The following is a 27,129-nucleotide window of genomic DNA, read 5'->3' on the forward strand; positions in this document are numbered from 1 at the left end:
ATGTCTAAGCAGGATATTCACAATTCCAATAGCTGTTACATAGAAGGGGACAAAACAAATCAGCTCCCTATGCGCCTGAAAAGAAACTTTTTCGAGGACTCTGTGTCATCATTTTCCAGCAGGGCCATCGTTTCGCAATTTCTAGACAAAGCTACCAAGAAAAATAATTCAACAGATCAAGAGTTTTTCTTTCCATCAAGGAATCTGCCCCATTCCACCACAGAATTGTATCAGGAAGACAGCAGCAATTGCTCCAAAGACAGTGTACAGGAACTTGGCTCACCTTTCAGTCAGCATCAAGCCATGAACCACTGTGAAGGGGATCGATTGCGTGACAAACACTTGCAAGCAAAAAGGGCAAGAGTTGAGAACATCATCCGGGGGATGAGCAGTTCTCCAAACGCCATCCTCCTCAACAGTGAGCTGGAGAGGGAATGTGGCCAACAGCATGCAAGTTTGGGAGACAAGTGCAAAGAGAATAAACGGAAGCAGAGGCTTCCTCAACAGCAGCAAAGGCAGGAAGTAAACCCCAGGATACTTCCCAAATTAACCTCATCCCTAAAGAAGCACAGGCAGGATGAGTGCCATAGACTGAAGCAGCAGCTGCAGGACATGCAGGGAAAACTCCTCGAACTTCAGGAAAAGTTTTTCCAGGTATATGATGCCAGCGAATCAGAACAAGAAGACCAGGAGGACGTATCGGATTCCAGCTTCCACTTGGATGGCCCCGATTGTAGTGAAGAGAATGGAGAAAATACTCCAGAAAGATATCTTTCAGACATGGACCAAGGTCTCTCCAATGACTATGTTCAATCATTTGGCCAAGAGGAAGAACTGACAACAGGCAAGGATGTGAACAAATATCAAGATATAGACAGAAAATTTAACAATCATAATCATTTTTCTCTCTCTCTTGTGAAGGGTGGATATCTTGCAGAGGCCCTTAAATATGAACTAACCAATGCAGTGGCTCACATTGTAGACTCAGCTGTGCAGTTGTTCTCTGTTAAACCTTCAAGCATCACTTCTCGATCATTTCAAAGCCTGCCAGCCTCTCAGCCCAAGAGTGTCACACCTAATGAGAACACAAACTTAAGGACTGCCAGTCATGAGTTTCGGTGCCCTGAAGATTCAATGATGATGCACAGATATTTTGACAACTCTCAAAGCTCTCACACCTTTGACATTCAAGATCAGACAGAGGCAATACCCTTGGTAGTGAGAAAATCATCCCAAAGCCAACCTAGCATTGTTAGCCCAGTTATTAAACAAGCTTGCCACATGCCTAATATCAAGCCACCTTTAACATTAGCTCTAGGTTCGCAGATGCCTCTGACCGAATTGCCTGAACCTCTATTGAGATATGGAATGCACAATGACATGGGACATAACCTCTCAGCTACAGCGAACGACACTGCGTCTTCTGAATCAACACACTTTTTGTGGGACACAGTCAAACTGAGGTCAAAGGTTACCTCGCATCATACAGCTAATCAGGCGTACCCACACTTCCGACAAAATGCAGCAGAGAATCTCTGTCTTTCTCGCATCAAGTCTGAATGTGGAGACTTGCATTCCATGGCAGATGTCACTCCATACAAATCAGTTCACATATCCTTTTGAAGTGATTGCAGAGTATAGCAAAAACCTTTCTGTTGCAAAGTCAGATATAACACATGACCCACAGAGAAAAGCTCTTCAATGTAATTAAACTTAAACCTCAGAGGATCACCTTCTTCTGCACTTGTACAAGATTTCCATTCCTTCCCCAATGCCTCCAGACCATTGAGGGCTCTTTGAACTATAGTGCATGTTCAGTATTAATGTTTCCAAAAATGTCTTGCCTCTCAAACAACCAGGAACTGAATTAGACTACTTGAAATTCACTTCAATTAAAACCTAAGCAGTAAGAGAAAGAGACTTTCACCTCACCAGCTGTGTATATTCAAGCCCAAGAACTAAATTTTGGATTATATAATCTGGCCAACCCACCACTATCTTGAGACAACATATGATTCTCTGCTGAGCTGCAAAAATAATGGAGTATTTGCATTCCACCTTATCACATTTAAAAAAAAATATTTGTTCATGGACTATGGGTGTTGCTGGCAAGGGCAGCATATGTTGCCCATCCCTAATTGCCATTGGACTGAGTGGCTTGTTAAGCCATTGCAGGGGGCAGTTGAAAGTCAACTACATTGCTGTGGATCTGGAGTCACATGTAGGCCAGACGCCCTTCCTTAAAGGACATTAGTGAACCAAGGGATTTTCACAATTGTTGATAGTTTCATGCTCACTATCACTGAGACTAGTTTTCATCCTGGACTTTATTAATTGAATTGAATTCCACCAGCTACCATGGTGGGATTTGAATCCACATCCCCAGAGAATTACCTGTACATCTGGGTTACTTGTTCAGTGACATTACCACTACACCATCAGTTCCCCCCATCTGAAACTTTATACAATGCTTCACTGCCAGAGGTCTGAAACTGACTCAAAAACAATAACTTGTATTTATAACCTTTTAATATTGTAAACTGCCTCAAAGTCTTTCATAGGTGAGTTATCAGACAAAAAAATTGACACCAAGCCAAATAAGCAAATGTTAAGATAGAGTTGAAAAAGTTTATTCAAAGAGGTAGATTTTAAGAAATGTCTTAAAAGATGAGATGGGAGATCTAGTTGAGTGTACACAGGGAGAACATGCAAACTCCACGCAGACAGTCACCCAAGGCAGGAATCGTACCTGAGTCCCTGGCACTGTGAGGCAGCAGTACTAACCACTGTGCTGCCGTGCCAAAAATGATCAAAAGTTAAGGTTTATTTCTTAGTCACAAGTAGGCTTACATTCACACTACAATTAAGTTACCGTGAAAATTGCCTAGTTGCCACACTCCAGCGCCTGTTCAGGTACACTGAGGGAGAATTTGGCATGGCCAATCCACCTAACCTGCACATCTTTGGATTGTGGGAGGAAACTGGAGCACCCGGAGGAAACCCACGCAGACACAGGGAGAATGTGCAAACTCCACAGGTGAGGTCCCTGAGGATTGGAGGATAGCGAATGTGGTCCCGTTGTTTAAGAAGGGTAGCAGGGATAACCCGGAAAATTATAGGCCGGTGAGCTTGACGTCCGTGGTAGGGAAGTTGTTGGAGAGGATTCTTAGAGACAGGATGTATGTGCATTTAGAACGGAACAATCTCATTAGTGACAGACAGCATGGTTTTGTAAGAGGGAGGTCGTGCCTTACAAATTTGGTGGAGTTTTTTGAGGAAGTGACAAAAACAGTTGACGAAGGAAGGGCCGTGGATGCCGTCTATATGGATTTCAGTAAGGCATTTGACAAAATCCCACATGGCAGGTTGGTTAAGAAGGTTAAGGATCATGGGATACAAGGAGAAGTGGCTAGATGGGTGGAGAACTGGCTTGGCCATAGGAGACAGAGGGTAGCGGTCGAAGGGTCTTTTTCCGGCTGGAGGTCTGTGACCAGTGGTGTTCCGCAGGGCTCTGTACTGGGACCTCTGCTATTTGTGATATATATAAATGATTTGGAAGAAGGTGTAACTGGTGTAATCAGCAAGTTTGCGGATGACACGAAGATGGCTGGACTTGCGGATAGCGATGAGCATTGGCGGGCAATACAGCAGGATATAGATAGGCTGGAAAATTGGGCGGAGAGGTGGCAGATGGAACTTAATCCAGATAAATGCGAAGTGATGCATTTTGGAACAAATAACGTAGGGAGGAGTTATACAATAAATGGCAGAGCCATCAAGAGTATAGAAACACAAAGGGACCTAGGTGTGCAAGTCCACAAATCCTTGAAGGTGGCAACACAGGTGGAGAAGGTGGTGAAGAAGGCATATGGTATGCTTGCCTTTATAGGACGGGGTATAGAGTATAAAAGCTGGAGTCTGATGATGCAGCTGTATAGAACGCTGGTTAGGCCACATTTGGAGTACTGCCTCCAGTTCTGGTCGCCGCACTACCAGAAGGACGTGGAGGCGTTAGAGAGAGTGCAGAGAAGGTTTACCAGGATGTTGCCTGGTATGGAGGGTCTTAGCTATGAGGAGAGATTGGGTAAACTGGGGTTGTTCTCCCTGGAAAGACGGAGAATGAGGGGAGATCTAATAGAGGTGTACAAGATTATGAAGGGGATAGATAGGGTGAACGGTGGGAAGCTTTTTCCCAGATCAGAAGTGACGATCACAAGGGGTCACGGGCTCAAGGTGAGAGGGGCGAAGTATAACTCGGATATTAGAGGGATGTTTTTTACACAGAGGGTGGTGGGGGCCTGGAATGTGCTGCCAAGTAGGGTGGTGGAGGCAGACACGCTGATATCGTTTAAGACTTACCTGGATAGTCACATGAGCAGCCTGGGAATGGAAGGATATAAACAATTGGTCTAGTTGGACCAAGGAGTGGCACAGGCTTGGAGGGCCGAAGGGCCTGTTTCCTGTGCTATACTGTTCTTTGTTCCACACAGACAGTGACCCAAGCTGGGAATTGAACCCGGGTCACTGATGCTGTGAGGCATCAGTGGTAACCACTGTGCCACCGCCGCCCCCGCTCCCCTCCCCCCCCCCCCCCCCCCGCCGCCCCCCTCACTCCCCCTCCTCTCCCCCGGGAACTTGTTAATGGTTGGAGGAACAGGGGCAGCAGATTTTCAAATGGATGATCACAGTTAAATTCTCACCTTGAAATCATGGGAAATTTAATACGAGAACTGGTTATGTTGATCCATAACAGTCAGAGTTTTAACAACACCAGGTTAAAGTCCAACAGCTTTATTTGGTAGCAAATGCCATTAGCTTTCGGAGCGCTGCTCCTTCGTCAGATGGAGCGCTGCTCCTTCGTCAGACCATCGCAGAGAGTGGTTGGGGTGTGGAATGGACTGCCTGCAGTGATAGTGGAGTCAGACACTTTAGGAACATTTAAGCGGTTATTGGATAGGCACATGGAGCACACCAGGATGATAGGGAGTGTGATAGCTTGATCTTGGTTTCAGATAAAGCTCGGCACAACATCGTGGGCCGAAGGGCCTGTTCTGTGCTGTACTGTTCTATGTTCTATGTCCTATGTTCTAATGGTATTTGCTACCAAATAAACCTGTTGGACTTTAACCTGGTGTTGTTAAAACTCTGACTGTGTTTACACCAGTCCAACGCCGGCATCTCCACATCATGATCCATAACAGTCCAGACATTGGCTGATCCACTGCAGCACTATTAAAGTTGGTGAAAGAATCATGGGGCTTTGGTCCATCGGCCTCTGTCAGATAGTGCAATTGCAATGAGGACACTAGTCACAACCCCAGAGGCAGCTTTTCAGCCCTGGTGGGCGAGAGGTGGGATAAATTGGGAGGTGGAGTAAATTCCACACTGGCGAAACAGAACTCATAACTAAATCCCATTACATCAACTAATGAAGACATATTACCTAACTAAATTTAAAATTGTGATCACTTGATGTGTTCCCAGAAGACAACTATTGGGGCGGGCGGCGGCGGGGGGGGGGGGGGGGGGGGGAGAGGTGGTGAATAAACTTTTCTCGCAATAGGACTTTAACGCAATGTCCTTTGTAGATATTTCCCATCCATCTTGATCTCCTCTTCCACTAACATTGCTCCCCACCACTACCACATACCACTCTCCACCCAAGTACTGAGGACAGAAAACAAAGGCAATGAGAGATGGGAAAGAAGAGCAACTTGATGCAGAAACCCATTAACTGAATTATATTCTCAAACTAAATTGGACTGTCTTTTGTTTTCTTGCTTGCTTAATATATAAAGAGGTCTTTTTAATTAAGATAGACGAGGGAATTGTAAATGATTGGAGTGCATTGATTTAAATAAGGCTTAGTGATACTCAAGGAAAGCTGAGTACCTGTGAGCCTTTCATTGCCACTCACTGCTCCAGGGCCCGCTGTTGTTCCAGAGAGTTTCAGATGTTAATGCATGCAATATTCACTACTTCCCAGCTGCAAACATCCTCTTACATACTTGATTACAGAAAAGTGAATTAGAAACAAACACAGATGCATTTCTCTTCATTTTACAAGGCAAGTGTGTCTTTCAAATTATAATTTCAATTGTAGTCTGCAACGTTATGCTAAAGGCCACAAACTGGTTAGGTAGGTTGCAATCTGACATGCCCAACTTACATTATTCAAATGAAGTAAGAGCAGCCAGTTTACTTGAGTGTTCAGCAAGTAAGGTGCATGGGAGTGTGACTGTGATAGTCACAGGAATACCCAGGAAACATTATCTGAAAAACTCTGAGGCAAGTTCTAAAGTTCCAATATGCAGTCAAAAGTGAAATAGACGGGTAGAGTGAGAGGTGGCTGGAGAAGCAGGTGCGGAGAAGAGACTTGATAAAGAAAGGTACTGTAGATGACAAAAATGCTAAATGAACAAGAGGCATTTGATCAAGTGTCAGATCGAGCCCAAGATGAGGTGCAATGCATTTTCTTGTCAGCTTGGATCTTGTTTGTCTCTCTTATGGGGACCATGAATTGGATTCAATTTGAATTTGATTTGCTTTTTGGAATTAAGGGTTTGCATGGTCCACTCTGGACATTGGCTATGTAACTTTAAGAAAAAATACATTTTTTAAAAAGTCTGTCTGTAATGCACACATGATGTGGAGATGCCGGCGTTAGACTGGGGTAAACACTGTAAGAAGTCTAACAACACCAGGTTAAATTCCAACCGGTTTATTTCAAATAAACCTGTTGGACTTTAACCTGGTGTTGTTAGACTTCTTACTGTGTAATGCACACACACATAGGTGAGAGAACGTACCGACAGAGCATCTTTTATAAGCTCAGAGCACTGCATTTTAAACTGCTGATTTGCTAGTATCCTCTAGTGCAGACGCATTCCAATTGACTGTCATGGGAAATCCTCTATTAGAGTTTACTATCACACAGTGTTAGCAATGCTTACTGCTTATTGGCATCAATGATGTCACCATTGTGTGAACATTCAAGCATTTCCGATATTGATTTGCAGAGATGAGTGATGCGAACTCGCCACATTAGATCCTGAGATGACATGAAAGAGCTTGTTACCAACTGCCTTCTCTGATGAAAGCATGCAGTTTTCCTTCCTATTGAATATTGTATGAGAGGTCAGCAGCATCTCTTGATAGGACAGCCATTTAGCCCAGTGTGAAGAAATGAAAGTGCCCCCTCACTGCTGGCAGTAAGTGCAAACCTGTTGACTATCACCATTTGGAGTGAGAGTTACTCATTTTTACTCAAGATATGATCCTAATTTGATGTAATATTTCTTGCATTATTACACTTCAAAAATACTTTGTTTGCAAAATGCTTTGCAACATCTCGAGGTTGTGAATTAAGGCAACTAAAGTGGACGCATTCAAGAGGAATTTGGTGAAACACATGAGGTAGAAAGGAATAGGTTACACTGATAAGTGGAAGTTAGCAGGACGCTTGTGTGGAGCATAAATACCAAATGCTAGCACAGACCCGTTGGTCCAAAAGGCCTGTCCCTGTGCTGCATAATTTTTTAATGTGAATTCTTTCTTACCCTTAAAGTAAAAACAGCCCCAATGGCTGATTTTTTAAAAACTGCTTCAGCTCTGAGATCTGCCCAACACATTGGGTTCTGTGAGTTTCTGTCCATTAACTTTAATGGAGAAGCGAAAGGGATGAGCTGTGAATTTTTTCCAGCCTGCTTTCCTGGCATCACTAGGCTCAATTCTATGAGGGAATAGAAACAAGCATTCAGAAAAATGACACTCGTCTTAACTGGGTTCTCAGCCTGTGTCACACATTACCTTTACAAACCTAGAATTTCATTGACTTGATGGCTCTGTGAAAAGGTTCTAAAGGGAAATGAATCTCCAAACCACAATACTAAGCAGCAGTCTGTAGTTTGGCACCAGACTCTCAGTTTTGGCACTCACACTCAAGACAGCCTAACGATGGCTACTGATGGTCCAGTGGGAAGTAAAGAAATCTGACAGTTTTCCATTTTCCAACCATTGTTGTCTCGCATTTGGCAAGTGCAATGAGAAAAGAAATTGAGCAAAAATATTCTTTTGAACATAAGAGAGGGAGAATACAACACCTGGGTGAGCTTGAAGGTTAAGATTCCCAGCCAAAACACCTGTTAAGTTAAACACTGGGCACTGTGCTGTTCCATAAACTTGCTTGTACATATGGTTGATATGATTGGCATTCTTCTATCTGTGAGAGATGAGTGGAATACAGCCTCAGAACTTTGGTGAGGTTAAATGAGGCAGGAAAGTGGAATTAAGACTATATCAGATGAGCTTATTGACTGGTGGAGCAGGCTCAAGGGGACTGAATGGACTACTCCTGCTTCTATTTCTTATATGGCATGTTCTATGTTATTTTCTGTCAAGCCCCCTCAGAATCTTAAATGTTTCAATAAGATCATCTATTATTCTTCTAAACTCCCAATGAATACAAGGCCAACCTCCTCAACCTGTTCTCTTAACACAACCCCTTCATCCCAGGAATCAATTGAGTGAACCTTCTCAGAACGACCTCCAAAGCAAGAGGAGCATATCCCTCTTTAAATAAGTCAATTAAAACAGTATGCAGTACTCTAAGACCTCTACGTTGCTTCATGAGTCTTTATCCATCTCTTACAGTAAATAACGTAGTATCTGTTTGACCCCCTTGTTTGTGAGCTTTTCATGAGTCCAGATCTCTCCCCTTGATTTTCCTTCTGTCTTCTACTGTTTGTCATCCTCATCCACCTCCTTTCCCCTCTGTCTTCCATTGTCACCCTACCCCCCCCCCCCTCCCCCATGCCCCTGCACAGCCCTCCTTTCTCATGGCGCCAACCCCCCCCCCCGTTTTCATTAGGTCCCCACCTCCACTAAACTTTGGACTATTGTTGTGTGAGTCCCACAGCACAGTGCTGTCCTGATAGACACAGGTGTGTGGTAAAAGGCAGGAAGGAGACCCCTGTACTCCGCAACCCCAGGCACAGTACTGAACCAAGATGATGACATGGGAGGTTCCATGGGTCCAGCAGCTCGGTGCTGTTCATAAAGACCAGCTCAGCATGGAGATGGAGGGCAGAAATTGGTGTGCCCTGGCAGTGGTGAACCGCGCATCAGGAGGAGTGCAGCACTATGGCAGAAAGCTTTGTTGCACTGACCTCAAAGTCTCTTGGCAACTGAGGATTGTTCTGTGTTTGCCAATCTTTAGCAATCAAGTTTGATGCCGACATGATTTCCCACTCGCATGACGCAAGATTGCAAAGTCTAACAGGACACTGGTGGGCAACTCTTTAATGAGCTTTCATGAAGTGCAAATGAATGCAAATAGCATTCGCGCCACCTGCCAGTGGGATGACCAACTTGCCATTGGGAGAATTGCAATGTAATTTTATGCTGGTAGGTTTCCAATTTTAAAAAAAAACGTTTGCCTGATTCTCTGTGCCCACCCCACCATCAAACCTGCCAACTCAAGAATAGCTCTTGAACCTCCAGACCGATGCCACTTGAACAGGACAAGGCAGCAAATAAAAAATATAATTTCAAGCAAATGAGTTTCTTGGTCCTGACTGTTACATTTTCAGGAGCCACTGGTTACTTTCTGGGCACTCCTGGCATATTACAAAGACACATTTATTTTTTCTCACATTGCTAAGGCAATAAGTCGGATATCAAAACACATTTTATAATGCATTACCTTGACAATGTATCTTAAAAAATCATCTGATGTGTGATTTATTTAAGAGGTAAAATAGTTGGTTAGTAAATGTTGTTCTCTGGTTTGGCGGGCATGGATCAAGATTACACAAAAGGCAGAGTATCCATTTTGGTGCTCCCAGTATGTGCTAAGAATATTGAAATGGAAAATTTCCACTTGGGTGTGTGATCTGGTGGAATAGCAAAGGACAGGAGACAAACAAGAACTTAAAGGTCATTCAGAGTTTCATAGCAGAGTTGGCCATCCTGGTATGTCTTTCCTTAACCAGTCTTTACATTCAGGAAGGACTAACACCCAATCACTTGAAGAAAGCCAAGTTGATGTTCTTCTATACCCGTTACCCCAGCTCAGCCACGCTGAAAACATACTTCCCAGATGTTAAGGTAAGCAAAATAAAATTACAGTTGATTCTCTGTCAACAGCAGTTGTGGAGCACACACAGCAAGTGTGTCTTATAGACTTGTGTGACTGTTAAAGTGTTAACAAAGAAGGGATGTGTGGAGAAAGGATGTGTGTCATGGTAAGGGGACATGTGGGTATATATTAGGGAGAGCACGTACAGCGATGCAGCAGACTGCAATATCCATGCATGGGTCTTTGGTGATCTGCAACACAGGTTGAAGGGCATTTGCTGGAAACAGTTGGCAAGAAGCAACAGTGAAGGATACAGGCTTCATGAGAACAGGTTCCCCCGAGGTCTTGGATAAAGGAGATGTAACGAGAGGATATGAGAGGCACAGGAAATGGGAAGTCCTATGGATCATTGAGAGCAGCCTTGAACTTCTTAGCTAAATATTAGAAATGCTTTTCTAACAAAATAACTCTGCACCAACTATTTGATCTTGGTCTCTTCCTCGTGGCCTCCTGATTGTGATCCCTCTTTTCCTGCATCACTGACCCCCGAGGTCACTGATAGGTCATGTAGTGAACTCACTTCCCTTCCTCGTTCCTGCAATTCAGCGTGAGAGAATCTTCAAGAACAATGGGAAGCTAATCCTGGGTGTCTGATTCAATCCCATCATGGCTGTTTTACTTCTCTACTTCTTTATCTCATGAAGAATATTTCAGTGGCTATATTTCCAGATAAGAACATTTTACTTACAGGAGTTTTTGCAGTCTGAAGCATTGCTTTCCCACACTCTCACCATGCATTCTGATACAAGTAATTGTTCTAGCATTGTGGATCAGAGCTCTCAGCATAGGAACAGGATATCATTCAGCCACTTGAGCTTGTTGTGTCACTCAATTAGATCATGACTGAGCTGTATCCTAACTCGATTAACCCTATCTTGGTTTCGTATCCCATTGCACAGAATCTCTACAGTGCATAGAAGGCCATTCAGCCCATCAAATCTGCACCAGCTCTCTAAAAGACTATTCAATCTCATCCTACTCATTCGCCTTGTTCCCGTAATTTTGTACATCTATTCTTTTCAGACAGCAATCCAATTCCCTTTCAAATACCTTGACCAAACCTGCCTCCGTCACCTCTCAGTAAGTTCGCTCCAAACGCCTACCACTCTGGGTGAAAAAATGTTTCCTCGCATCACTTTGACTCCTTTTGCCAATTATTTTGAATCTGTGCCCTCCAGTTCTTGATACTCTCCCTCAAGTGGAACAGTTTCTCTTATTTAACCTTTCCATACTCCTCAGGATCTTGAATACCTCTATTCTGTCTCCTCTCAGCCTTTCTTTTTCCAAGGAATGCAGTCCCAACCTCTCCGATCTATCCTCATATTACAGTTCTTTATCCCTGGAATCAATCTGTACTTTCCAATTCCTTCACATCCTTCCTCAATTGTGGCATCCAGAACCTAACACAACTCCAGATGAGGCCTAACTAGTGTCTTATACAACTTGTTAAGTTAATGATAAGATGATTAATTTCTTGCATTGAACACAGACACATGCCATTCAGCCCAGCTGGTCTTCCTACCTCTCTTCATCTAACCCTATCAGCGTAATCTTCTATCAACAGAATGGCTGAAATTTTCTTCCAGAAATTACACTGGGTGGTAAATGGTTGAACTTTTAAACAGTTTAGCCTTCAGCCGAGAGGACAGGAGCTGACAGCTGAACGGGCAATTAAATCAGAGGGTGATCAGTGACCCGAGCAAAACTCATCCCTTAATCTCCTGAGAGTATCTCCCAGGAAAGACACAGACCTGTTCACTCACCCATGAACATGATGTTTTCTCTGAAGTGCATGGTTGTATTATCAGTCTTCAGCTATTAGTTAATCTCATGTGAGAGGTCAGACAGCCAACCTGTTCTCAGGGTGACGGTACCTTTAAAATGGCCGAGAGAAAATACGCAAGATCAAAGCCCAGAGACTCTCCCTCTTATATTTCTTTCCCTCCCTCTTAATTTCTGTGTTGAATAGTCCTGACTCTGGTTGGTGCATCCCCACAACAGCATAGTCCTAGGAGTAGCAACTAAAGACAATGCGGGTTGCTCCAGCGCACTAACCATCTTTTTCAGTTTTGATTTCTCCATATCTTGTATGAAATTGTTTACTTGTCAAGGTGAATGATGCCAATAGGTTTACATACCAAGAGCACCAGAGCTGAAAAATTACCCTCTTAGTCCACATTTGCCCAGAATCAGATTCAAAAGCTTCCAGTCTGGTAGAACTTGGGGCACTTTTAATGGTTCAGTGTACCAGTGCCAGAAGAGCAATGATACTCAGCATAATCAAGGCCGCCATTCCAGGGCCAGTACTGAGGGAGTGCTGTGCTATTGGGGATAAAATGTTAAACTGAGACATTGTCTGGCCTTCCCGTTGGACATAAAAAATTCCATGCCACCCATTTCAAAAGCAAGCAGGGTATATCTCCCTTGCCAATATTCATCCCTCAAACAGCATCATTAAAATAGATGAACTGGTTATTTATCTTATGACTGTTTGTGGGACTTTGTGTACAAGTTAACTGTGCATTTTCTACAACAGTGATTGCATTTTAAAAAGGAGCTATATCAGTGTAAATCTTTTTGTTACCACCAATTTCCTGTTGCCCATGACCTGCTCAGAAACCAGTCCCTCAATAATATAACACTTGCAGAGATCGTGAATTCTCTACCTGTTACATTTTCCAAACTAAACTTGAAAAGTCATTAGAGATAACTGGGTGAGATTTCTTTTGTTGGTTTAATTGTTTTAATTACAATTTGATGGTGAGTCAGCCCCATGTGTCAGCATTGTAGCGCTTATGAAGGTATTTTAGCCTCACATCACAAGCTTGCTGACTCTCTGAACTGGATTAGCTGGCCACAAAGGAACCAATTGCTCTGACGGAAAAATGCAAGACACCCGAGAATTGTCAGTCCGCACTACCAGCAGTTACAAAGTTGTTACTTTGATGAACAGTCATTGATAGTGGGAGAACTGCACATCAGCAGTCAATGCAACTCACTTAACATGCAGCCCCTTCAATTCTAGTTTCCTTTTGTAGCATCCTATCAAACACTCAGGTATAGCACTCCTTAGGTGCAGAACAAACCTGCCTCTACCCATCCTTCAGCTGCTGCTTCCAGTAATTTGAGCATTAAACACTAAAGAAGAGCAGGGAATTCTTCTGTTAACTCTGACCTCCACCATAGATATCACTCAGGTCATTGTCATTGGTGGATCTTGCCTCCCTGTTTGCTTACTGAACATCGGTCAGAACTGCACATGAAGTGGATCAAGATGTTTCTGTGCCACAATGTTCCTGTGAGAAATCTCTACTGTATCGCTTCAGGAGCCTGAGCACAAAATCTATGCTGACACTCCAGTGCCCGGATGCAACATTAAACTGAGGTCCTGTCTGCTCACTCAACTGGACATAAAAGATCTCAACGCACTACTTTGAAGAACAGGGCAGTTCTCCCCTCTGTCCTGGTCAATATTTAATCCTAAACAATATCATTAACGTAGTCTGTTTTATCATTTTCAGATTGCAGTTTGTGGGACCATACTGTGTGTAAATTGGCTGCTGCATTTCCCACATTACAATGTGACTGTACTTCAAAAGCACTTCACTGATTGCAAAGCACCTTAGGAGCCTCCTGAGGTCATGAAATAGCTCTCTATAAATGTAAGTCTTTTTAATGGGCTGCTTGATGTGACACCAAATACTACAGATGAGGAAACTAATAGATTCATTTCTAATGCTAAATTAGTTAAAGCAACATTAAAAAGACCTCATTTATATCGCACCTTTCACAATCTCAGTATGTCCCAAAGTGCTTTACAGGCAATTAAGTACTTTTGAAGTGTAATAACTTGAACTGTAGGAAATGCGGCAGCCAATATGACCACAGTAAGGTCCCACAAATAGCAATGCGATAACATAAGAACTAGGAGCAGAGAGTAGGCCATTGTGCCTATCGAGCTTGCTCCACCATTCAATAACATCATGGCTGATCTTTTCGTGGACTCAGCTCCACTTATCTGCCCACTCACCATAACCCTTAATTTCTTTATTGTTCACAAATCTATATATCTTTGCCTTAAAAACATTCAACTGCTTCACTGGGCAGGGAATTCCATAGATTCACAATCCTTTGGGTCAAGAGGTTCCTCCTCAACTCAGTCCTAAATCTGCTCCCCCTTATTTTGAAGCTATGCCCCCTAGTTCTGGTTTCACCCGCCAGTGGAAGCAATCTCTCTGCTTCTATCTTAACTATTTCCCTTCATAATTTTACATGTTTCTATAAGATCCCCCCCTCATTCTTCTAAATTCCAATGAATATAGTCCCAGTCTTTCCTCATAAGCCTCAGAACAATCGAATTATGTTGGTTGAGGGATAATTGTTTACCTGGACATGGGGGAGCACTCCTTTGCTCTTAGAATTACATGGGATTTATAGCACAGGCACAGACCATTCAGCCCAACTCATTGGTGCTGATATTTATATTCCACATGAGCCTCCTCGTACTTTACTTAATCTCATTCGACCTGAATATCTTTCTCTGTCTATCTCATGCATTCCACTTGAGAGGGCAGACTTCATTTTGTTTCAATACCTCAGCTGAGAGGTATCACCGCTGACAATATATCACTCCCTCGGTATGGTGCTGGATATGGCAACCGAGATTTTTATGTTCAAGTCTCTGGAATTTGATTTGATTTTTGATTTGTTTTATTATGTATTAGTATACAGTTTCTTTGGACTTAAACCCACAACCTTCTGACTCCGAGGCAAGAGTGTTACCAACTGAGCCACGGTTGAAATCACCAGCAACACTACAGCTGGCCAGGGTACCACTGTGCAAAGTAGGGTGAGAGGGAAGCCAGGATTCCAACAACTCTCGCGTAAGAGCAGGATTGGATTTGCCTGTGATACCTGCCACAGTTGGGTAGTAGCCTACAATCAGTGTCCACGCAAAGATTACACATTTGGGAAAATATGAGAGGAGTCTGCATTAAGTTTAAGTTTATTTATTAGTGTCACAAGTAGGCTTACATTAGCACTGCGATCAAGTGACTATTACAAGGGAGAAGAACCTTTTGCAATTAGAAAATATCTGTCAAAATAAATTTCTGCTATTTGAAAATGAAATGGAGGGAAAGCGCCAAAAAGCAAAGAATGTTTTACAATTCGTCCTAACCCGAGATTTAACTTGAACACAGTGATGTTGTGCCTCTTGATTCTGAAGTCCTCAGATAGCCACAGCCCTCTGTCAAGTTATTTCAGGCAGCAGCACATATATCTTGTGCCAATGAAGCCCACAACCAACAGCGCTCACATTTCTGTGGTCTGTGGGCCCCGCAGCCTCAAGAGGTATTTGTGTTGCTTTCTGAAATGAGTAATGCTAATGAGATGAATGCAATACCCACAACTTATGTTTCAAATGGGAAACCGTTTAGAATTAAGGTGAGTCACTTTGTGCCTGCGGGGTATGTGTGTGTGTTTTTATAAAGCCTTGTGAAGACCCTGAAGTTAGGTTGTTCTCACATCATTAATAGTAAACAATACTTTTACATTAAGATAGTGATGTTAAGGTAAATTCAATTTGCAATGTATTAAATACACACAGCCCACTGTTCATAGGAATGCTATTTAGTTCAAATCCAGATAAAGCAACTGAAGCATTGATGTTTCTCACATGCCACATTTAGCTGAGACAGTGAGCTCTCTGAGGCATTCAGTAGCATTCACAGTAACAGTAATACTGAAGTGTTGGAATGTCTTGATCCATAGGAGTATAGCAGTAAGGGGATGGGGGTGGAGGGAGAAGAAATGGGTGGTTGATGGGGCAACAACATTTGGATAGTGATTGGGCAGCCAACTCAATTGCCTGCTCACTGCTAATACACAAATCTGAATAGCTTCGGAACTGGAATGGTCATAAATTAGAAGGGTCATAAGTTAATTCTTTAGCTTCCTGTCCGGAGAAGAGAAAATAGTCTAGCTGTATCAATGTCCTAAGTATGGTATAAATTGTGGGTTTTAAACAAAAAGAAAGTAATTTGGTTTGCATGTGGAGAGTCAAAGTAACACACAACAGGTTTATTCAGGAACTCTTGCCTTTACAGGGAACAAACTAAAACTAAAAACAGCAAAGAGTGCAACACCCTAATGACATCATCATCAAATCATGGGTTCAGCTCTTAAAGCAATCTGCAACCACTTAAGTATATAGCAATATCCTAAACTCATAATCTTACTAAGCCAAATTAGAGGCAAGTTTATAGTCAACCATGTTGACATGGGAGTAGAGTTCCATATAGGCCAGATTGAGAAGGATACCAAATGTATTTCCTGATAGGAAATTATGAACCAGTAGTTGGACAGCTTCATGGCCACATTTTCTTTTACTGATACCATTTATTTTGAGACTATTTTATAAACTGAGTTAAAATCTTCAACCTGCCATTCATGAATTATTAGTCTATGCCAACTAGTTACATAGTCACTACAGTACCATACCCTTTAAGGCAGGAAACCTTGTGTCCTTATCTGATCTGGTCTATGCATAGGTGGCTGTTAACTACTTAAGTGTCCAAGCGAGTGTCAATTATACCAAATTGCCGGACCAGGCAGACTGCAGTGGCTCAAGAAAATGGCTCTTCACCACCTTCTCAGGACAATAAGTGTCGAATTTGTGCAAAAACTGGAGTAAATCATGCTGTTTTCTTCAGCGGGAGTTTCAAAATGAATCTCCCACATTCTGTGCTGCTGAATGCACTAGCGTGATTCACGCCAAAAACCATTGGGCCTATTCCCGCTGGAGAGGCTGGCAGCAGAGCGTTGAGCAGGCCACTGTGCATGCGCCGATCTGTCAGTGCAAAGATCGGCGCATGCGCAGTGGCCCCTGTCTGCCGGTGTCATGATTGCTAGCCAGTTCAATCGCTGGCTAGCCCCACGATTCCCGACTGCTGGCCCCTGAACATGTCCAGTCCCAGCCCTGTCCCCCCAATCCACACTGACCACCCCCCCCCAAAGCAGGCTGCCCCCCACCCCAACAGCCATCCCCGATTGTTGGCATCCCTCCTGCCCCTATCGAACCAGACTGCAGAAAGGCAGCGGGACCCCAACTGATCAGCCCCACCAGAGGCCCTGTCTCCTTGGTACTGACCCATGCCCGATGGGCAGTGTAAATATGTGCCCAGGCATTGGTACTTTTCCCCTTGGGCAGTGCCAGGGGTCCAGGCCAGTGCCCGACCATCTGGGGGACCTTGATTGCTCCCCCTCCCTCACTCCAGCGCATTGGGCTGCCAGCTCCCCGCAAGTGGAGCTACAGTAAACCCTGCTGGAGTGAACCACTCCTGGTGGAGGGGGGGGGGGGGGGGGCGGAGTAGAGGCTAGTGGGCCCAGAGATTTCAGTCTCAGGCCCGCTAATAGGATTTAAATTACATTTAAATTGCCTGCTACATATACTAGGCAGCTTCGCACCTGACGGCACCAGGAATCCAGCATTGGGAGATGCGCGAAGGCCCAGATGACCAGCGCGATTCGGCCGCCGCTAGAGACTCCTGGCCCGCTGCGCTAAAAAAGCAGCACAGCGGGATGGGAGAATCACCCCCGTGGTCTGTAAATAGCAATACTAGAGACACTGAACCCAAGAGAATTCCACTGACTATCCGTTCATTCAATGTACACAAACCTTTGGGAGTGTAGAGATAAATGAAGCTGTAACTTCAGTCTGCGTCAGTTTGTAATTCCAAATTGATGTGATGAAAAGGAAATTTCATATTGCTGCTGGTGTACCAGGGAAGAATCACAGACGCAAAACTGTGCTACCTCTGAACACTGCTCTTCCCCTTGACCTTTGTCTATGTGCTACTGGTCTCAGATACTCAAGCGGGGCATCAGAAAACAAACATGTGCTTTCCACACCTCCGATGACTGTTCTTGAAATCCAAGAGAAACTTGATGCCTGACTCTTTGGAGGTGTGGCAGTTTCCTCCTCTATATAGCAGTGTACCTGTGGAGGCAAGTGTACCATGTGCAAGTGATGCGACAATATCAATATAAAAGTGCCCAAGTCTCCTGTTGTGTATGTGGGGCTGAACTCACCCAAAAAATGACTAAGTGTAACAACAGTGAGAAAATAGGAGCGAGCCGTGCCGGTCTCTCAGGCACACCCCATACTGCAATAGTCCCACACCTTTTTGGAGAAGGTCGGGGTTAAACAGGCCAGTGAACCCGGCTTCAGAACACTCGAGCATTGTTTCACAAGGATACCCCAATCTCACAATGCACTGGGTCTGGAGTCACATGTAGCCCAGACTAGGAAAGATGGCAGATTTTCTTCCCTAAAGGACATTAGTGAACCAGATAGGTTTTTACAACAATTGGACTTTTAATTTCAGATTTTTTTATTGAATTCAAGTTCCACCAATTCAAATGCTGCCATGATGGGATTCAAACCTGGGTCCCCGGATGAAGGGTAATCCTGAAGGCTCTGATGAAGGGTCATCTGACTCGAAACGTTGGCTCTATTCTCTCTCCACAGATGCTGTCAGACCTGCTGAGATTTTCCAACATTTTCTGTTTTTGTTCCCAGAGCATTACCCTGAGTCTCTGGATTACTAATCCAGTGACAATACCTCTACACCACTGCCTACCCATATATACCACAATACAATGATATATTAAAATACAAATGCATTAGCAATAAATCTCATGTGGCATTAGTAAGGTGACTCAGAGAATATGATCTTTTATCACAGTACAATATTTCAAACAAAATGTCACAGGAAGTAAATGCAACATAGGGTGCATAGGTATAATATATATAAGGCTAAAAATATATCTCAGATCGATAATATATAATTGATCATGCATGAGATAATTACCTGGTTATACAATTCAGGAAAATTTATCAGACGTTCTATTTGTCACCGCTTATACATTTCTTATCTAACTTCAACAACATTTTTAAAAATTAAGAATGTATTGTGTGATGCAGATACAGACTTGAATAACCAGCTCCCCTTCAATCTTTTTCACCACCAGTTTAACAGATGCATCACTTCTCAACTCATCAAATGGTTCAGCAACTTTCGTGAGTTTTACTACATCCAGATGGAGAAGTTTGCCCGACAGGCAGTCAACGATGGCACAACCAACGCCAATGACCTTAAAGTCACCAGAGATTCCGAACTTTACCGTGCACTCAATGTGCACTACAACAAAGCCAATGATTTTCAGGTCAGTCATCAGATCCACTTTGAGGACTTTTGTGTATATTTATCTTTATTGGAAGATTGCATTACACTCTGCTGGCTCAAATTCATCATCACACAATGCATTTACCCACAGAGCCATCACAGAAACCCAGTAACCTATTGATAAAGGATGATAAATTTATTGTACAAGATCATTTTATGTCTCAGCAAAGAAGCAGGCCATTTGGACCATCAACTTTGTACTAATGCTTCCCCATATGGCTGCAATCCCACTCTCCTCTTCATCCATTTCATAATTCTTTTTCAAGCAAGTATCTAGCCTTCTCTTTAACGAACCCGGGGATTCTGTACAACAAAATTCCTATTTCTAATCAAATTTTGTGCAAGGAAACTTTTTTCTAATCTCTTTTTCAATTACCTTAAATGTGTTACCAATTCACCAACCATTAAAAACCACCTCTCGTTATTTACCTTAGTATAACCTCAAATAATCTGGAGAATCTCTATTAGACCACCTGTTAATTTTCTCATCCGGTAAGTTCTCAAAATTCTCCATACTAGCCCCTCGTTCCTGGTAACCTCATAGTGCTACACCTCTATTATGTTTTATGATGTTATGGAGTTAAGAACAGAACAGTTTGGTCAGCTGTACTGCAAAAGGCAACAGGAAACCAATGCAGTACTTTGTCTAACCTAATCATGGGCCAATCCCATTGTCACCAACATCCTCTGAGGGCACAGTACCCAAAAGAAAAGGAGAATAGGGTGTGCAAAACAGTACACAATACTCTCCACTGTACTTATTGAGAACTTGTACAACTTGACTCTCTAGATATAAAACAAAAAATTGTATTTGTCTTTTATCTGGCCATAACTACTCATGCTTCTACCTTCGCTGATCTGTGCATCAACACAGTAAATCCCCACTGTCACTTTATCCCAATTGAGGTATATTTTCTTTCCCTGTTCTTACACTTAAAATTCAGTTTCCCCAACACTGAATTGCAGTCACCATCTTTTTGCCCACCTTGCTTACTTATTTACGTCTTCATTGGTTTATGGAGTTGTTAGCCATAGGAAAACATTTCCTTTGATGACAGGCCCGACCCTGTAATCACCTTATGTGCAGATATACAATGTACTTACTTTCTAGCAGACAGGCTCACTGATTCTGCTGCATCTACTAAGAGGTGTGGTAAGAAGTCTCACAACACCAGGTTAAAGTCCAACAGGTTTATTTGGTAGCAAATACGACAGTGCAGAAGGAGGCCATTCAGCCCATCAAGCCTGCACCAACAACAATCCCACCCAGGCCCTATCCCAGTAACACCATGTATTTACCCTGCGAATCCCCCCCCCCCCCCCCCCCCGGCACTAAGGGGCAATTTAGCATAGCTAATCAACCTAACCTGCACATCTTTGGATGGGATTGTTGTTGGTGCAGGCTTGATGGGCTGAATGGCCTCCTTCTGCACTGTCGTATTTGCTACCAAATAAACCTGTTGGACTTTAACCTGGTGTCGTGAGACTTCTTACTGTGCTTACCCCAGTCCAACGCCGGCATCTCCACATCATGTCTACTAAGAGGCCCATAATTCATGACCTCCCACCTGTTTGCACAGTGATGCTAATGGCCTGTACTTCTTTAGGTTTCCCTGTCAGGTGAGTCAGAAATCCCAACTGGAATTCTCCAGTCTTGCACACCCTGCTGCCGGCGAGAACGGAGAATTTGGCACTCAACCAAATCTTGGTTTACAGCAGCAGTACAGAGAATCCCAGCTGCAGGTGAGGTTGGAGAATTGTTACCCCCATCTTAACATTTCAGTTGATCTGAAATTGAATTAGGAAGGTCACAATCCAAACATCTCCAGTATAGTAAGGGCAGATTCATCTGCTTTAGGATAAGTGCTTGTCATTGCTCTTTGGCTCACTCTTAGCAGGCATTCTCACAGCATGGGCAGCACAGTGGCAGGCTCACTCTGAGCATGGGTGGTATAGTAGCACAATGGTTAGCACTGCTGCCTCACAGCGCCAGAGACCCGGTTTCAATTCTGGCCTTGGGTCACTGTCTGTGTGGAGTTTGCACATTCTCCTCATGTCAGAGTGGGTATCCTCAGGTGCTCCGGTTTCCTCCCACATCCAAAGATGTGCAGGTTAGGTTGATTAGCTATGCTAAATTGCCCCTTAGTGCCGGGGGGGTGGGGGGGGGGGGGGGATTCGCAGGGTAAATACATGGTGTTACTGGGATAGGGCCTGGGTGGGATTGTTGTTGGTGCAGGCTTGATGGGCTGAATGGCCTCCTTCTGCACTGTCGTCATTCTGTGATTCTATACATCAGTCTAACAATGGCACTTTCTATGATTTCTCATTAATTTCCAATTTCCACCAACCCCCCACCTCACCCCTTGGAAATGTGAACAGCTGAGTCTTATTGAACAATGCAGTTTGATTCAGGATCTGTGGTATGGAGGTTAAATCCATGTCATTTCTTTTTGCGGCTTTGCATATTATTACTCAAGGTTGCTTCCTCTCCTTGCCTCTCCTTTAGCCAAGGAGCTCGAAATAGCCTCCAGCAAATATGGAGAATGTTTACTTGGCAGGGAAATGCCAGAGCTATCTCTCCACCCCTCCGCACCACTTTTCAAATCAACCCTCCAACAGCAAGACATCCCCCACCCCCCCACCCCCAAATCTCATCTTGTCCATCACAAGACTTTGCATTTGTTGTGCTTCTGTCTGGTATCAGGCCTGTCTCAGGTAACTCACTACGATATACTCATCAAGCAAAGTGTGGGAATCGGAAGTCACGCGATCGTACTAAAACAACTGGGGATTAAGTGATCCACACGCCTGAGTGAGGCTGAAATCTGGATTGGCGCAGGATGCTGAGAAATGATTCTGTGCATTCTTACAGTGGGAAGATTGCAGGCAGAGATTAGCAGTGTTTGCTTTAACTCAACGCTAAGACATTCCATTCCCAGGCACTGCTTTGTAGAAAAGCAAAGACTGGGTACAGAACTGGGCTTCACAGCACCAGTTGTTTGGACACTATGTTTGGGGACTAAAACGGCATCCGATGATTATGCACACACTTTTGCCGTGAATCATGCTGGGTGCCATCTTGGTGAGGGGTTTAGCGCGATGCAGCTATGCAGAGCAGGTAGATCATGACATCAGTGAGCATGCAATCCTGATTTGACATCAGCTGTGCCTCTTTTGAGATCACCACACCAGCTAACATCTTCTCTTAACTTTGCACAACTGAGAGTGCATAAAGTAGCAGGAAGGACCTTGCCACCCCCACCTCACTGCTCCTGTTCAAAGGGATCATAACTATCCACCCCACTGCTGGTTGATTTATTCTGGCCGGTACTACAACTGTTTTTATTTGGCATTCTCTAGTATTCTTTTAAATTGCAATTGTCTGCAGCGAGTGGTGTGGGGCAGGTGCTGATGGACTTTGTCCTGACTACAAGGCTTGTCATAGAAATCATAGAAACCCTACAGTGCAGAAGGAGGCCATTCGGCCCATCGAGTCTGCACCGACCACAATCCCACCCAGGCCCTACCCCCACATATTTTACCCGCTAATCCCTCTAACCTACTCTAAGGGGCAATTTTTTAACGTGGCCAATCAACCTAACCCGCACATCTTTGGACTGTGGGAGGAAACCGGAGCACCCGGAGGAAACCCACGCAGACACGAGGAGAATGAGCAAACTCCACACAGACAGTGACCCGAGCCGGGAATCGAACCCGGGACCCTGGAGCTGTGAAGCAGCAGTGCTAACCACGGTGCTACCGTGCCGCTTGTGTGCAAACCATTGTTCTGTAGTCAGCATTCCTTTTGGAATACATTGTGACATGGAGGATAAATAGAAGCCTCACAGAGTAAGAGCAGCTGCTGGAAGAGGAAGGAGGAGGTGGGGGGAAGAAAGGTTCTCAGCAGGGAGCAAAGATTTGTGCAAAGCCCTGTGTCAAGTTGGTGCTCAATATCTCCATGTTGACACTGAATGCAGGCTTTCTGGCAGGTTGCCCAAATCACCAGTCATTTATTTGTGCATACCAACCTTCCTGTTTTCTGCTCCCCTGAAAGAACATAGAACATAGAAAGAGTTGAGTCCTTGCTAAGGAATGGCTCCTTGGGTGCCACTCGCACACCATAACCATCGAGGCAGCCATTATTCATACAAAAGCCTCAACAGTGACTTCTGGTCAGCTTTTCAACTACATCGGTCATCACCACCAACTGTAATCCTGTTCTTCACAATATACAAACAGATCTCTGGCATCAGTCACTGGATAGTTATAGGAGCAGAAACATTTGCTCTTTATCCCCTCATCTCCGTAGCTCAACAAACTAACAACAATAGCCCCTTACATTTCGATAATGCTTTAAACATAGCAAAATGTCCAATGATGCTTCATGGGAGAAAATTTGACACTGAGCTACATAAGGAAATATGAGGATAGATGCCTAAAAACTTGCTCAAAGGGTTGGATTTTAGGGGACATCTGAAAGGAGATGTAAACATATAAAGAGGTCAAGGGAAAGAATTCCAGAGTTTGGGGATCAGGCAGCTGAAGTCATGGCCGCTAATGGTGGGGAATGGAAATTGGGGCTGCTCAAAGTGGCCAGGATTGGAAGAGTGTAGCGATCTCGGGGGGCTTGTAGATTGGATCAAGTTTCAGAGTTAGGAATTTGGATTTGAGACATGGATGAAAAATTGAAAATCAAGGTGTTGATAGACTGGGAGCCAACACTGATCAGCAAGCACATGGGTGTTGGGTGAGTGAGAACTCCGATGATATGGGTAGCCAAGTTTTGGATGATTTCAAGGTTATGGAGGGTGGCAGAGAGAAAGGAGCGATTTTAGCACTACTAATGCCATTCCATTAATCTCCGTTTAGGCTGAAGATCAGTCCTGTGACCTTCTTATTCCTTCTGGTTTAGCACTTCACTGGATTAACTTGGCAAACCATTTGGAGAGCCGAGAGGGAGATAAAGAAAATATCTAATAAATGAAAGGGGGTTGGAGATACATTTGAATTCTACATTTCACTGGCAGGAAAGTGGCTGTTGTTTTGTAGGGTTTGCTGCAACGGACTGAATCATCACACTTGCATTTGCTATTCTTTTTTTCTTTCCTCAGATTCCCAAGCAGTTTTTGGAAGTTGCGGAGGTGACACTTCGAGAATTTTTTAACGCAATCTATTCCAGGAAAGATTCGGACCCTTCCTGGAAGAAAAGCATTTATAAGGTGATCTGCAAGCTGGACAGCGAGGTTCCTGAGGCATTTAATTCTCAGCGGAGCCTGCAGGACGTCCTGTATAATTAGAATTATGCGCTGCACCAGCCTCTGGCGCTGAGAGAGTGGGAGGAGGCGACAATCTGCAGCATTTGCACCTTCTGATGCTGGGTGACAATTGGAACCTTCTGAGATTGATAGGTTTTTCTTAAGGGTACCAGCAATGTGAATTAAGGCAGGTAAAGAAGTTGAGATGCATGTCAGCCATGATCTAATTGAATGGTGAAGCAGACTCAAATGGCCTTCTACTGTTGCTATGTCCAAAGGTACAAAAGTGGGTTTCATTACCTCTCACTCATTGCGTCATCTACTCTTTTGCATGTAGAAGATTACATCAATAGGAATTCCTCTTATATGGAATGAGAATTCCTGGTTGTGAAAATAATGATTCAGTGGCCTCATTCAAGACAGACATTATAAATATCAACCTGCTACAGTCGATAATGATTGACGTTGGCAATTTCTTGAAATTGAAAGAAAATGAAACCCTTCTGTTGGAGGGTGCTGTGTATTCAAGCACTGGTGTGTGGCACCATAGAATGGAAGGACATCAACTCAAACCCCATCCAACTGCTTTTCAAATCAGAGTCCTGCTGAACAAGAATGGAAGAGTTGGGCGGGACAAGAAATTCAGTTAGGGATGTCATCATCAACCAAAGGGGGAGCTTCAGAAGTCATGAAGCAGGTTGCCTATTCACCAAACTCTGGTCCAGACACTGTGGGGACAAGCAGCAGGGGATCTCCAAATACAAGCATAGGGAATCCGAGGTTATATTCCCTTTCAGCAGTGGCTAGGTGAGAGATCTTGTGGCTCAGTAGGTAGTGCCTCCCCACTTCTGAGTCAAAAGCTTTGGTATCAAGTCCCCCTCTAGGACTTGATGGCCATTTGGCTCGAGATATCATTATCATCTTGATCCAAAGCTATCAAAGTAGCATTTGACCATGTGTGCCCTCAAGAAGTCCTAGTCAAACTGAAATAATTGGGAATCGGGGGAAAATTCTCCACTGGTCGGAGTCATAGCTTAGTAGAAAGGAAGATGATTGTAATTGTCGGAAGTCAATTATCTCAGCCCCAGCACGTCAAAGGAGGTTCTCAGGGTAGTGTCCTTGGCCCCACCATCTTCAGCTGCTTCATCAATGACCTTCTCTCCATCATAAGGTCAGAAGTAGGGATGTTTGCTGATGATTGCAAAGTGCTAATTAGCATTTGTAGCTCCTCAGATAATGATGCAGTTTGTGCCTGCACACAGCAAGACTTGGACAATATTCAGGCTTGGGCTAATAAGGGGCAAGGAACATTTGCACCACATAAGTCAGGTGATGGCCATATCCAATAAGACAGAATCTAACCACCTCCTCTTGACATTCATTGTCATTACCATTGCTAATAAACCAGCATCAACATTCTACCATTTGCCAGAAATTGAACTGGACCAGCCATATACAATTCTGTGATTACAAGAGCAGGTCAGAGGCTGGGAATTCTGCAGTGAGTAACTCACTTCCTACTCCCCAAAGCCTGTCCACCATCTAATGGCACAAGTGAGGAGTGTGATAAATACTCTCCACTGGTTTGAATAATTGTGGCTCCAACAATGCTCAAGCAGTTCATCATGAAAGATAAACCATCCATCATTTTAAACATTCATTCCCTTCAACACATACACACACTGACTGTAGTGTACACTATCCAAGAAAGAAAGACAACAATTCACCCAGGCTCCTTTGACAGCACTTCCTAAGCCTGCCTAGAAAAACAAGGGGAATATCATCACCTGCCAGTTCCCCTCCAAGTCACCCGCCATCCTGACTTGGAAACATGTTGCCATTCCTTCACTGTTGCTGGATCAAAAATATGAACGCCTTTCCTAACAGCACTGTGAATTTACCTCCATCACAAGGACAACAGTGGGTGGCTCACCACCACCTTCTCAAGAGCAATTACGGATGGGCTACAAATGCTGGTCTTGCCAGCGAGATACACATCCCATTAATTTTTTTTTAATCTTTGGGTTTAAGTTGGATGCAATTTCTTAAAGATTTATTAGACATATTTAATTTTTGCTTTGCAAAGTCCTGTTGCTTTACTCTCAGGAGCTGACAGTTGTGGGAGAGTTGCATCTTAAAATTGAGCAAGCACGTAGCAATTTCATGATTTATATCTCATACTAGGGACAGTTAACTAATTCCTAAAATGAAAGTCAGAGGAAATCAGAATGTTGGGATTATAACATTCTAGGAAGTCATAAATATTTCACTTTGAGTATTTGTACCTGGTTGATCACTGATGTTTATTTTTTAGTTTTTATATATGCATATACCACCAACTCAACCCTCCCACTCCAAAATGCTTGTGTTTTTTACGTGGTTATTTTGTACTTTTGAACCTGCCTTGAGTGAATTTACCTTTTTGCAGTTAGTAAGTCAATGTACAGATGAATTTGGAGTACAAAGCAAAAATAAAGTGAATTTAACC

General features: G+C 43.7%; 1 protein-coding gene across 1 annotated transcript; it reads left to right on the forward strand.

The window, feature by feature from the left end:
- Positions 1-27,129, forward strand: LOC144506774 (prospero homeobox protein 1-like). Its single transcript, XM_078233133.1, has 4 exons — positions 1-1,601; positions 9,990-10,107; positions 19,172-19,366; positions 24,498-27,129. Exons 1-4 carry the CDS (start codon positions 1-3, stop codon positions 24,681-24,683), a joined length of 2,100 nt encoding a protein of 699 aa, XP_078089259.1. The 3' UTR covers positions 24,684-27,129.

The sequence above is a fragment of the Mustelus asterias genome, chromosome 18, assembly GCF_964213995.1.
Source record: "Mustelus asterias chromosome 18, sMusAst1.hap1.1, whole genome shotgun sequence".
In the NCBI taxonomy this organism is placed as follows: domain Eukaryota; kingdom Metazoa; phylum Chordata; class Chondrichthyes; order Carcharhiniformes; family Triakidae; genus Mustelus; species Mustelus asterias.